Below are 14,969 nucleotides of genomic sequence, written 5' to 3' on the forward strand. Positions count from 1 at the left end.
AAGTTTGAGGACCCCTGGTATACAGTGTTCCCTCACTACTTTGCGGTTTACTTTTCGCGGTTTCGCTGTTTCACGGTTTTTTGATAAACTCTAAAAGACTGTTATAAATCATAAAAATTACAATTTACAGCCTAAGGAAGGGAGGAAGGAGAAGTCAAAGGGAGAGAAAAGGAGCCCAAGCGGCAACAGAAGGAGAAGGAGACAATTTATCAACACACGATTGGTTGATAAAGACTTAAAATAGTATATAACTACTAAAATAATGTATAAATATTAAAATAAATATAGTGTCCCTACTTCTTGGGTTTTCACTTATTGCGAGTGGTCCTGAAACCTAACCCCCGCGATAAGTGAGGGAACACTGTATATGTTTATGTTTACAATATACATTGAGAAAGCCATACAACTTGCATTAATTGATTGTTAGGGGAAAGTTTTCTGCGAACTGATCCTATTGGATTGAGTAGCTTACAGATCCAATTGATCAAGACAAATAATCAGCTCACTTTTACACACTTTTATGAACCTGGAGAGGAAATTTTGACAAACAATTGAAGAGATAGTCAATCTTCATGGGGACTTTATCATTCGGAGCTGGGTAAGGATGAGGGCTGAATGCCTTACCCACCTAAGAATTTTACTCCCTATAACTTTTCCCCAAATTTCTAGCATTGCAGGGTGAGACATTGAAATCCCAGAAGTCTTGTATTGTCTATATTCACATTCCCTTGTTAACTTTGCCTACTCCTTTTCTTCAAATGCCTAAACTGTACTTTTAAATGCTAAAGTGAAGTTTTAAGTTACTTCAATGGAAATGATTTGGAGACATTTGGGGAAATTTCACGGTTGGCAGGATTCTTATTTGGGGAGCAATCTCCCCCCTCCCCCCCCCCCCCCACTATCTACACTCCTGTTCATTCTGGAGGAAAGGCGTTAGGGAATCATTCCGCTAACCACCTCAACACATTCCAAAATAAGCATCCGAGGATGCTTGAGCCTTCTTTGGGGACAGAGTCTCATGCTGGCCATCATACAATGTAGTGTGACTTCTGGTGGAATCCCTGCCCCAAACCAGGTAGAAGCATCCTCAGATGCTTCTTCCCAAACATGGGAGTGATGTTTGGGCAATGCTCCCCTTCCTGTATGATTGGGGAAGCGTCACCACGCCTACTGTTTTGCCACACTTGCTGGTGAAATGGCACCGGCCTGGGGGGAGGGGGGGGAGGGAGGTTTCCCCTGTGTGATAATATCAAAATTTCTGTACAAAATGACATTTTTAAAAAAAATCACTGCATTCGAAATCAGGGATAAAAAAGAACATTTACACACTACTAATATTTCATTGTTATTTTTAATTACCTTTTGTACGAGGTTATAATTGAATCTATATCCGCCAATGTACCATCCAGCAATATACTTATATCTGCAGATATACCAGTGGTTCTCAACCTGGGGTCCCCAGATGTTTTTGACCTTCAACTCCCAGAAATCCTAACAGCTGGTAAACTGGCTGGGATTTCTGGGAGTTGTAGGCCATAAACATCTGGGGACCCCAGGTGGAAAATTACTGAGATATACAGTCCAGCATTACACATGTCACATGAAATTCTGATCTTCAGAAAATATATAACATTTCAGACAGTTTCTGTAAGTTGTGGTCAGATGTGAGACAACTTAATCTTTGCAATATGTGTTTCACATCTCTGTACTTCCCTAAACAGTGGGATGCTTTTGATGGGGTTATTTCCCTTCTTTCTGGACTCAGGAACACCAGAGAACATAGTGTTTTTACTTAAAAGTAAAAAAAGAAAGAAAAGAAAGCGAAAAATAATCTGTTTTATTTTCAGATGTACTAGAAGGGGGGAAATAGTTAAGCTAGCAGTGACAAGCCAGGATGGATACAGAGGCAATCCCTAGCTGACATCGCTACAGGTCTTCAAATCTAGAAAGCCTAGTATAAACCAGCTGCTTCATGCCTTTTTAAGCAAGAAAACAGAGAGGTACAAACCGCTTGATGTCTTGTTTGTTTCTTTAAACAAAATCCTAAAAAATCCTGTCAGGATAGTTTCAAAGAGATTGCACATGGCCAGAGACAGATCTTAATTTTAGCTCCTTTTCTTCCACAGCAAACTGATTTGAATGTAAATATCTGTATACTGTGGAATCAGGAGCTCTCTGCCTGAGCCTTCCAAAGATCCTTCCTTCAACTATAAATCTCAGAATTCCATAAGATGTTTCCGTGACCATTAAAACTGAATCATACCTTTATGCAGGCAGTCCCCAAGTTAGGAACAAGATTGTTTTTGTAGGTTTGTCCTTAAGCTGAATGTATATGTAAGTCGAAACAGGTATATTTTAATTGCAACTCTGTCTGTCTATCTATCTATCTATCTATCTATCTATCTATCTATCTATCTATCTATCTATCTATCTATCTATCATCTATCTGTCTAAGCTTTGGATAACAAAGGGAATGGTTAAACCCCTATGGTTTTTGTTTTGCTGTCTGTGTCCCTGTTCTATAGATTTAATCTCATTTTCCTTCCCTGTGATAATGAGATTTTGAAAAATTTGGCTTGTTGTGGAAACAAGGATTGGTGATAAAGCTTCAGTGTAGACATCTTTTTCCCATGATAACTCTTTCAGGAGTTACTTTCTCATCCTTATAGTTTTAGTAATGTAAAAACAGAATCATTCATTTGACCCATATTTCCTTCTTTAAGGAAAAGAGAAACAGACTGTAGGTGCATCCACACTGTATAATTATTGCAGTTTGATACCATTTGAAATGCTATGGCTTCTGCTATAAAATCCTGGAAGTTATAGTTTTATAAGGTCTTTAGTCTTCTCTGCCAAAGGCTGCTGGTGTCTCACTAACCGACAATTCCCAGGATTCCATAGTATTGAGCCATGGCAGTCGAACTGCAACCATTCTACAATGTAGATGCACCCCACATTCTGGATTTGCACACATAAAGATACCTTGATTCTCATGGTTCACAAAGTTGTATAGACTCCTTGTATCTCATAATAAAATGTGTTAGCCTGTGAATTGTTAATGCTTCCTTATGGGGAACCAGTATCACAAACTCTTATGATATATAATTACGAATGAGGGTATGGCAATAGGGATTGGAATAACAATTGTTACAGGAATATGTGTTGTAAAAATATACAATGGTCTCCATTTCTGTTATTTTGTGAATTCAGGACACTGGAAAATTAGAACTTGTTAAATTATGCCGATTGGGACCACAGCCTACTGTCTTACAATCTATATCTAAAACTAAGATAGTAGCCATTGGACCCCACTGGACATCCCTTTAAATGTGAAAGTCTTGATTTTATATCACTAAACCTGCACTGTTCTAAATGGGCTCTCCAAAAATTTATGATAGCATGAGATGGAAAGTTGCAGCCACTATTTATGTGGGCCATGTATTTCTGCCCCATGAAGACAACAAACAACCAAATGCAGCTTTTTAAAAAAATAAATAAAAATAAAGTGACCTTAAACTTTATTGAAATGTCAAAAGCAACATCCTAGAAGAGCTGAAATATTTTCCAGTTCATTGTGCATGATGCAAGGCAGCCTTCTGAATACCCTCACTTTTTGTGTGTGCCTTTGCTGGTTCTCATTCATGAATGACTGGCTTTTCAAACTATGCCTCTGGCAATACTTAGCATAAATATCAATTTACTCACTGTGTGCCTTTTTTATTTCTAACATACTTGGCACTGATTTTTGATTCAGTCAATGTTTCTGTTTGTTTTGTGGTCTCCTAAGAACTTTTTCTAACCTGCCCTTAGCAATTTTATTAGCCGCAAGATTGGCAGAGACCATAGCAGTCACTAATTCTGCTGTCAGACAGATCATACCATTGTTAATATATATATGATTAAGCTGTATACAGTTCTATTTTAAATGCTGAGTAACTGCCGATCTAAGTATGGTGCCATAACTCAATGGTACAGCATAAGCTTTGCATTCAAAAGATTCTGTCTTCCAATCCCTGACTTCTACAGGTGATAGAAAATAATTGTGAGTGATATCACGCAAAGCTGCTGTGTCCATAGAGAACTGCTCATGGCATACTGGAATGAATGGATTAAATGTTTCCGCTGGTCCAAGATGTTTTTCAAGTGCTACATGATAGAAATGGCTTGTGCAATAAATGCAAGACCAACTATGTGGCCCCTTCTACACTGCCACATAAAATCCAGATTATCTGCTTTGAACTAGATTGTATGGCAGTGTAGAGCAGGGGTCCCCAAACTAAGGCCCGGGGGCCGGATGCGGCCCTCCGAGGTCATTTACCTGGCCCCCGCCCTCAGTTTTATAATATAATATATTGTATATACATATAATATTGATAATAATATTATAATGTAATACAATATAACACTAATAATAATAATAATACCATATAATAATAATATTAATTATATATTCTATATTACATATAATATTACTAATAATATTACACTATAGTGGTATAGTTCAACATAGTAATATATAATGCTAATATTGTGCTATGCTAATAATATATATTGTATGTACATATAATTTGTAAGCCACTCTGAGCCCCCTTTGGGGTGAGAAGGGTGTGATACAAATGTAGTAAATAAATGCAGTAAATAATAAATAAATACATTTTAGACTTGGGCTCACCCAAAGTCTGAAATGACTTGAAAGCACACAACAACAACAACAACAACAACCCTAATTAACTTGACTATCTCATTGGCCAGAAGCAGGACCACACTTCCCATTGAAATCCTGATAAATGTATGTTGGTTAAAATTGTTTTTATTTTTAAATGTTGTATTGTTCTTTCATTGTTCTTCTTCTTCTTGTTGTTGTTTTTGCACTACAAATAAAACATATGCAGTGTGCATCGGAATTTGTTTGTATTTTTTTCAAATGATAATCCGGCCCCTCAACAGACTGAAGGATTGTGGACCGGCCCTCGGCTTAAAACGTTTGGGGACCCCTGGTGTAGAGTCATATAATCCAGTTCAAAACAGATAATGTGGATTATCTGCTTTGATAATCTATTTTATATGGCAGTGTAGAAAGAGTCTGAATGGACCACATCTCAATAACCAGTACTGTGGTTCCTCATTACTATGATTCATGTAATATAGCCTGGTAAGTGTTTTCCCACCTCTTTTAGATCCTAAATAGGTCCTAAAACTTTCTCAAAGCCTCTCATTGGCTACCATAGGAATGTACTTTTTAGCATGCCCAATCATTGGGTCATCTAGCTCAATAAGGTCAACTAAACTGAGGCTGTGTTGTCGAAGGCTTTCATGACCGAGATCACAGGGTTGTTGTGAAAACAGAGGAGTTCCAGACATGGGAACCAGGGGCAGCTAACGACTCTGAACAAAGGATGCCCCCAGGCAGGAAGAAGCCAGGAGATGAAGCTATTCAATGCTAATTAAGGTGATTAACTACAACATTCACACTGGCCTCCAACTGACAAGGAGTTCTTCTCTCACCCTGGACTTTCTTCCTTGCTTAGTTTCTCCATACCTCACAACCTTCCTTGCTTAGTTTCTCCATACCTCACAACCTCTGAGGATGCCTACCATAGATGTGGGTGAAACGTCAGGAGAGAATACTTCTAGAACATGGCCATACAGCCCGGAAAACATACAACAACCCTAAACTGAGGCTGCTTCTACACAGCTGTATCCAGTTCCACTCAGGAGGGTCTCCACACATCCCCAAGGAACCATGAAAAAGCTCCCGTGACATCCACAAAGCTCCCCTTGTGCCGAATCAATCCAACAAAATGACTTTTTTCTTACTCTGTTTGGAGAAATGTACTGAACTGGATGAGAATAATCAATGAAACTCTTATTCCAAGTAAAAAACAAAAAGCAGAAAGGGAGAGAAAAGGTTGACTTTCCTGAGAGTGCCATACCCAGTTCCTTTATCTCAGTTTTTCTCAAACTGTGGGTCCCCAGATGTTTTGGCCTTCGACTCCCAGATACCCTAACTGCTGGTAAACTGGCTGGGATTTCTGAGAGTTGTAGGCCAAAACACTTGGGGACCCACAGGTTGAGAACCACTGAGTTATCTGAATTTTCCAGACATGGCACCATTTACGTGATGGCTGCTCATTATCCTCCCAATTTCTGTTCTCCAGCATCCTTACACTGTTCATCTGGAGTGCATTTTATTACCAATTTTGGACTTTCTCCTGACTTTTTAAACACATCTCCCCTCTTCCCAATAATCAACTTCATTCTGGATTTTACAGCATGTATAGATGGGGCCTGGCTGGCAAAAGGTTTCTATGGTCTTCCTTGGACCCATCTGGAGATGCCAGTAGTTGATCATTGATACTTTTGTATGCAAAGGATATTCTCTGTTCTTGCACTATGAATCTTTCTTTCTGCCTGCTCAGTGTTGATTGAATTGGTGGCTCATGTGTTCATGAAACATCATAAGTTAAGTCATTATTATTATCATTAGTCTTTTATACAAGAACTTGAGATCATGGGTGGCTTTATTCATGGCACATCATCCACACTCTTGGCTCCTGCATTACAGAAGCCCTGGAAGTGACTAATATTAAGGATTCTATATCTTTGTCAGTTTATATATATTTTTCAAACCCTAGGGAGGCCAAGGAATTTCTCTTTCTCATACATGCCAGCCATATTTATCAATAATTAGACCATCAACTATGGGGATGATATTAGTCAAATTCGTGCAGCAGAAAGGCATTGTTGTGGATAATTAAAAGAATATGCAAATCCAACCATTGGAATGCTCTCAATCTGTCTCATCTCTTTTAAATGGTTTCCTGCCTCACCTTCCATCATAACATGATTGTACTAAATTCAATGCAGTTTTCGGCAGCGACAAATTTTTCATTCATTTCTTGTTTGTTTCCCCAAAGAAGCCCATGAATGCTTGCAATTGAGCCTCCTTGGCTGACTTGCAAGAGGAGAGAGACACTGAGGTGTTACATTCCTTTGCAGACACAACCTATTTGTTCTCTATCAATAGAGCTTTCACAGAGGCAGAGGCAGAAAAGAAACGTTTGTAAAAGTTGCACTTTTATAATAGTAAGAAAATGAGTTTCAGGGAAATGCTGCCATGTCTTCTTTTAGACATGCATATTTTAATTTAATTAAGGAGCACTGGAGATTTGAGAAAGATACTTTTATGATTTCATTTGAGACTGCTAGCTCCTTAACTCACTGGAATTCCAGTTGTCCTCTGGCTGGCTTTTAATAAGTTTTGTCCAGTTTTCATAATGCCCAGAAACCATATACTTTTTTGGCCTACTCCATAAAAAGGTGGTAATTTTGCATCAGTCTTTGTTATGGCTTTTCCAAAAACCAGCCTCTAAGGATTATTTAGTTTAGAGTGGTTGCTACCTTTCACCAACACTATGATGGTCAGCGTGTTATAACTGCAAAGGCCCAGCCTTTATTGTGTACTAGTAATATGCCAGATTGTGCTCATTTGCTCACCATTCTCACTTTTCTCCCTGTACTCCATTGTTTTTCCACAAGCATCTTGATGTAGGTCACTATTATTACAGGGATAAAACCGGGATTAAAAAAAAATACCTGGATCTTATGCACTGAGCTGGGGCTGCAACAGATGATCCCATCAGGCTGAAGTGTGTCCCATCATGGTTCTCTCTACAGTACAGAAAGATGCACCTTTTGATTTTATGCCTTCTGTGCAGCTGTTAAGCATACAACACACCAGCACCCAATCCTTGTTTGCCTCTCCATGGCAGCTAGGCTTTCAAAATGATTTCATTGTCTTTTTAAAATCTTAAATCCATTACGGGAGGGAAGTGGCACAAGGGAGAATGCAAGTGGTATGGGGAGATCCCACAAACCATACCAAGCAAATGGTAGAAGGTTCTCTCTGTGAGTTTGTTGGCACTGATATCAATGAGACAGTCAATTTGTTCTCTATCTGACTTTTAAATGAGTTATTCAATATAGATTATTCCAAGTTTGTATTAAACTCACAACCCCGTGACACCAGCACTAGTACCTGCCAGTGGCTTTAGTGCTTCTGTCAATTGAGATCCTTGTCCTGGTAGGATTCCTGCAACTCTTTTACAGTTATCATTAACCCTTTCATTGGGAAGCAGGAAAGATGCAGTGCCTACTGTCAGGAAAATAAGGAACTCAAAAACTATGGGAACACAGTTTCTTAATGGTTGTGATTTCTGGGACATTTTCATCTCCCTGTTTAGCAGCATACAGGATATAAGGGCTTCATCTACAGTTTGGATCCACTTTAAATCCACTTTAGGGAGGGGCCTTTAAACAGCTCAGCCAGACAGATTCTGGGCCTCACCAAACTACAAACCCCAGAATTCTGCAGGAGGCAGAAACCTGATTTAAAGTGGATAAATGCTCAAGTGTGATGAGGCCCTAAGAATGATATAGCTGTGTTCAAGTATTTTCAAAGCATGTTGTGTTAAGGTGGAAGGAAGAACATGAGGTGTATTATGGGTTATCCAGAGTTCTAAAATCCAAAATACTCAAAAGTTCAAAGGTGTCCAAATAGATGGACAAGATAGGGATACCTTTGCTTTCTGATGATTCAGTGTACACAAACTTGGTTTCATGCACAAAATAATTGAAACTATTGTACAAAATTACATTCAAGCTATGCGTGTAAGATGCATATGAAATATAAATTAGTTTTGTGTTTTGACATAGATCCTATAGTCAAGATATCTTGTTTTGTGTGTATATGCAAATACAGAACTTCCAAATACCAAGAAAATTCTACATCCAAAATACTTCTGAACCCAAGCATTTTGGATAAGGGATACTGAACCTGTCACCCTACTTCCTGTCACTTGTACATTAGATTTTTGAAGAAATCTAATATACAGAGCCTCTTTTACTCTTGTAAACTCTCCTGTAAGTAGAAACCTCCAACAAAAATGGGGAGTGTTCATCATAGACAGCAGTGGCTGTCTACCATTCATGCACAGGAGATTGAAATTGAAAATAGGGAGATACAGCACGCAGACTCAGATGTGTGGCTTCTATGGTTCTTGAGACTCTCGATTTTTTTTTTCAGTTTCTGTCATGAACCCCAAAAGCTGCTGCATTGCTTAGAACATTTTTTGGAAACGGGAAGGGATAAGGAATAGTGACTAAGAGGAATCTAGTGATCAAGATTTAGGTTTCTTCTAGTCTAGTTTCTACACCTCATTGTATTTTGAATATCATAATTATATTTACAAATAGAGGTTAGGAGAAGGTGTTTGTCCATCACTCATGCATGAGAGTACTGCCCAGTATGTTTTTTATTTAGAGGGAATTCTCTGTTCGGAAGGGATAAGGAAGAATGAGTGAGACTGTTTTATTTTGCATTTACTGAATTTGAATCCTAAAAATATCTTCAGAATTATATGGAAGTATGAATGCTAGTAGGTAAGACCAATGATGGGTCTAACCCTCCCTTTCTCCTTCCTTGTGTCTTTTTTTAGTAATAAATACACAGGATTCTATTCTCCCCCCTTTATAAATTCTGCGCATACCAACTATTTTCTGGATAATTGGGCTTTTATTACAGCTTGTTTATGTTTTCATAAGGATGAAAAGATGTTCACCACTGAATATCAAAATGGTTTTTAATAAAAACATGCCGATGCTGAATAAGATTTACAATAAGACTGAATGCCACTATTAAGTACTAATTTTAACAAGGCAGGCTTTGCCAATATTTATAATAATATTCCACCTTTAAATTTACTCAGGTTGCATCAAATTATTAAATATGAAGTTTAATAATTAAGTCTGAGGCAAAAAGGATTTTTTTCTTTAATAACAATGTGCCCATTAAATCTGGATTACTTATTATTGAAATTTGATATTTTTTCTTGTTTTATTGATGAGAAGGTTTATATAAGGTTTTTGCATCAAATGGAAAGCAAGATATATTTAGCGGAGCTGTGGAATCATTATATTTTAGGATTATAGCTCCCAGGTTTGTACATGAGAATTGTAGTCCAAAACTTTAACATTTGCAAGATATTCCCATCAAACATAAACTCTCACATTGTTAAACAGTGGTTTCTTTCAAAGAGTTCAGTAAGCAATCTGAATCCAAAGGGTAGTCACAACTGGAATACATCAATTGAAACAGCGGAACTTACATAAATGTTGACTTACCTAGTTCTGAATTATTCATCGAGTTTACTGTAGTTGAAGGTAACCATTGGATTTGAGCCCTAGAATTCTCTAATGTGGAAATTCCATTATATACAAGTTTATGTCAAGCTTTGAGAACTAATGGGGAATATTGCAAGAGTGGAGAAACTGTTGAAGTTCACATTCCAGAAATAGGCATGACAGAATTAGATGTTTGTGTGGCTAGAGCCAAGAATGGCTAGAGTTTTCAAAATGGTCTGAAGTCCGTGCCAAATGAGGCTGTGGTCTTTTTTTTGGTCACAGGTTTCATACACCTGTGCTATGTCCTTAGATCAGGGGTCCCCAAACTAAGGCCCGGGGGCCGGATGTGGCCCTCCAAGGTCATTTACCTGGCCCCCGCCCTCAGTTTTATAATATAATATTTTATATCAGTTTTAATAATATAATATATTGTATATACATATAATATTGATAATAATCTTATGTTGTACAATATAATACTATAATTATATATATATATATATATATATATATATATATATATATACATACACATACACACACAATATAATAATAATATAATAATATTAATTATATGTTATATATTACATATTATATAATAGTATAGTGGTATAGTTCAATATAGTAATTTATAATGCTAATATTGTGTTATGCTAATAATATAATGTATGTACATACAGCTGCTCTGAGTCCCCTTCGGTGTGAGAAGGGTGGGATATAAATGTAGTAAATAAATGCAGTAAATAAATAATTAATTTTAGACTTAGGCTCGGCCAAAGTCTGACATGACTTGAAGGCACACAACAACAACAACAATCCTAATTAACTTGACTATCTCATTGGCCAGTAGCAGGCCCACACTTTCCATTGAAATCCTAATAGGTTTATGTTGGTTAAAATTGTTTTCATTTTTAAATATTGTATTGTTCTTTTGTTGTTGTTGTTGTTGTTGTTGCACTACAAATAAGACATGTGCAGTATGCATAGGAATTTGTTTGTATTTTTTTCCAAATGATAATTCGGCCCCTCAACAGTCTGAAAGATTGTGGACCGGCCCTCTGCTTAAAAAGTTTGGGGACCCCTGCCTTAGATTATGCACCATTTACAATTCCTTATCAATGATTGACACCTTTTGCATCACCTTCATTTATTAGTATGTCTGGGTTATTTCATTGAGTGTGGAAACTTTGAAAGTAATTCATCACAGCGTTAACACTGTGAATCATTCTTTGCAATACATGGAAAGAGGTGGCTGTCTATGAGCAAATGCAAACATTTTTGTAGTTCAGTGTTCTAGAGCCAGGTATTTACATAAATATCTGCATGACAGTGTAATTCACAACTGGAAGCTCACAAATATTGGAAAGTCTTGTTCCATGATTAGTTAAAAAACAAACAAACCCTATCACAGTATGTTGCTTGAGTCATATTTAGGGATGTGTGGCTTTCTACAATGCACAAATATATGAAAAAATGCCATTAAAATATGAATGTGGAGAATGTGAAGCCAAAAGGTTCATCTGTTCTTTGATTGCTGTTCCCTACATCATGAGATGATATTGCTCCAGCAATGAACAGGCTACAAAAACATTTGTGATTATTACTTGAAAATGCAGATTAAACCATTTGAGTTTTAAGCTGTGTACAAACGTTGTTGCCAAAAGTAAATCTGAGTCTAATTATTAGTCCCTACTAAATCAAATCATTGACTATTCATTGAATTATAGCACAATACTATTGTAAATCTCATTGAGTCCATTGAGAAATTGGATTTGAGATTCCAACAGGAAGCTACATTAAATATTCAGCTTTTTTGGGTGGGAGAGCTACCATCTGTTGTCTTTCTTTCTTTCTCTCTGATGTTTGACAGGACTTACTTATGTTACTCTGTTACAGTGCTGTTTATCCCCTGCCCTTCATTCCTTACCACTGTTGTTCTGACAAGGATGGAAAGTGACAACACTGCAGTATTGCAATCCAAGCTACATTGTACTTGTATAAGTGATGAGAAGGATGAGAACAAAACTGCTGCCGCTTTTACCCTTGTCTGTGTGAGAGAGTACTTGGTATTTTAGGGTTTATTACGTGTGGAAGAATGTAAAAAGAACCTCCTGCTTGCATTCTGAAATAGTTCTCTTTCAATTAACTTTACTAACTTATTGGGCCTAATTTAAAAGTTATCTGGGGAAGCAAAATGAACTTAGTCACCTTTAATTTTTGCACTGGTTTCACCAGATTAGCACTTCCATGATCCATGTTGGTATATTACTGCTGCATACCTACTGACTGGGATTTTGTTTCAAATATGTTAATGCATTTGTAGAATATCTTACCTGGGTGATTGTTGGAAGTGTTTTGTATCCCTAACATTACTTTATTGGTCTTTCATAAATGGAAAATCAATAAAATACAATGAAAGAGGGACGAACTGAAAGGAATTTTGCACAATAATTTGCTTTCAGATTCGGTCAAGAAAACTTTCCTTCTAATTGACATTAGGGAAATCTGAGGTGAAGCATTTTAATCCATGTGTTTTAGACTGGATGACCCAAAAGTCACCATACATAAGAAAAATTAACAAACTCATATTATATTTATATGCCATTATATATTATATATTTAATTCTATATACAGTATTTGCACAATCTGTCAGACTGCATTTAAAACAAGGTTTGAGATGACATCTTCCTTATCTTTGAGGCATCAATGGCAAGGGGTACATCTAGACTTAAATAACAACAGAGATCTTGGAACGTGTTCGCCATGAGTGGGGGAGAAGACTTCATGTGTGTGTGTAAAAAGAGGTGACCAACATGTAGAGTAAATGTTTATTTTGTAAATAAAAGTACATTTAAATACAATTCCCCATTTTTCCTGTGTATGGCAACTTTTGGGACACCCAGTATATAATATCTAATCATCAAAATATCTGCTAATAACAAACCATGATAAAGGAATCTGTTTTCCTTCTAATAAAAAACCAACCTTGATCAGCTTGCTTTTTCAGTTTATATAAATCTGAAAGAGAGAAAAAAGAATATAAGGAAATGTTACTGATAAAGCGAGTGCTTTCATTCCCTTAACTTTTTCTTCTGAGTGAGTAAAAGTTAAGAAAGAGCTTTCCATGATTTCTAATATAGTTTGCTTCTACTAACATAGCAATGCCTGGTATTTTTCCCTTTGCAATTTAGTATGCAACGGAAGATTTAATCGAATATGACTATGACTATGGGGATCCAGATTATAGAGATTATAAAGACCTTGACACTGTAACAGAGGGACCTCCGCTATATGAAGAGACAGTAGCACAGACTGAGGTAATAGCATGTAGTCTGTTTGTTGTCTGACGTCCCTCTCATCTATCATGCCGTTTTGTCATGTGGTGTCTTATGTTAATCATGCTTTCCATACTTTTTCCTCCTCCCTCCTTTTCTGTTTCTCTGTGAAACTCTTTTTAATCCCACAGCAGCAGGCTGGAAGATGGACAGCAATATGTTTCTTTATTTTCACTCTCTCTTTTTTGGCTTTTCTTACTTTGCTTCCTTTCATGCCTTCCTCATATTCCCTTTCACTTATTTATGTTTCCCATTCCATCTTTCACCACCTTTTTTCAGAAAAAGAACAAAGCCCCAAAGAAGAAGAGGACAGTGGCCACTAACTCAAAGAACAAACCCCAAAAGTTCACACTCAAAAAAACTGAAACATATTCATCCAAGAAGAAGAAAAACTATCAAGCTACAGCACAAGGCAAAACAGGGGTAAAAGTAGCCACAAAATGATCAAGATCTTTCCTAGACCAAACCTGGAAGATCTCTGATGATGACAAATATGTAGCTCTAACCCTAGTAGACGAATATATGAATAACCCAATTAAATGGAGATTCCTTCTGTATCTCTGCCTTTTCCCTCTTGTGGGTAATCTCATGCTTTCTCTTTCCTGTCAGGCCAATATTGTTGATGAATATCATGAATACAGTGTGGCTGAAACTGACTATGGAACCTCTGAACGCTACCAGACTGTGTCTCCTAGTCAAACAACGGGACCAAATGAGGTAATAAGCAATGGAAAAATATACAGGCAAGCCTATTTCAAAGATCTTAAAACAATAACAAGTTGTTGCCAAGTCTTAAGGAGCTGAGTTTCTCTCATTATATGAAGGCATATGTAGTTAAAACCAATCTGTGTCCTATTCCTGGAATCTGAGTTTTGAGGTTCAACTTCAAGTGAGTAAAAAATAGGATATTCAATCATATATTTTGCAGCTCAAATAGTGAGATTATGCACATGTTTGTGGCTTCCCTGCCATGCGAGAATGTAAGATGTGTTTATTTTCAGTAAACCTTGAAGGAGGAAAGAGCAAAGTCTCAATGATTGATTAATGGCACATAATTAATGTCTGGCTGGTGACTGGAGACAGAAAACAGTCATAACAAACTTTGAAAAGATGTCTTTAAGTTGATCCTGTATATCCTATCCTACTGATATTGCTTTTAAATATATAATCTAAACCCCAGATCACTAATGTAGATACAGTCTTGTACAGCAATGTGCACTTTGTCCCAGACAATGACCATGATGTATCTACATTGCAATGTGAATGGTAGTATACACCTCATTCATACCATCAAATGAATGAGGGTTATCGAAATGCATGTATTAGTCACATCTGGATGCACAGCACAGTAGAGAAGAGCATCCAGGTCACTCCTGATTTGTGTACATAGTTCCCAATCCACTATAGGTATACATATATACATAAAAGGTATACATTTATACATACAAGCT

At 37.0% G+C, this 14,969-nt stretch overlaps 1 protein-coding gene across 5 annotated transcripts in view; it reads left to right on the top strand.

Annotated features, from left to right (window-relative positions):
- The window catches only part of col11a1 (collagen type XI alpha 1 chain), a 314,486-nt gene that overhangs the window by 94,967 nt on the left and 204,550 nt on the right, over positions 1-14,969 (top strand). For 2 of the 5 annotated variants that reach the window (XM_008109137.3, XM_016993104.2), the window contains exons 6-8: positions 13,375-13,500; positions 13,798-13,941; positions 14,128-14,235. In XM_008109137.3, the coding sequence (XP_008107344.1) occupies positions 13,375-13,500; positions 13,798-13,941; positions 14,128-14,235 (378 nt within the window). The remainder of the gene's footprint in view (positions 1-13,374; positions 13,501-13,797; positions 13,942-14,127; positions 14,236-14,969) is intronic. The other 3 variants (XM_016993102.2, XM_016993103.2, XM_016993105.2) reach the window with 3 other exon arrangements.

Source organism: Anolis carolinensis, chromosome 4, assembly GCF_035594765.1.
Source record: "Anolis carolinensis isolate JA03-04 chromosome 4, rAnoCar3.1.pri, whole genome shotgun sequence".
Classification (NCBI taxonomy): domain Eukaryota; kingdom Metazoa; phylum Chordata; class Lepidosauria; order Squamata; family Dactyloidae; genus Anolis; species Anolis carolinensis.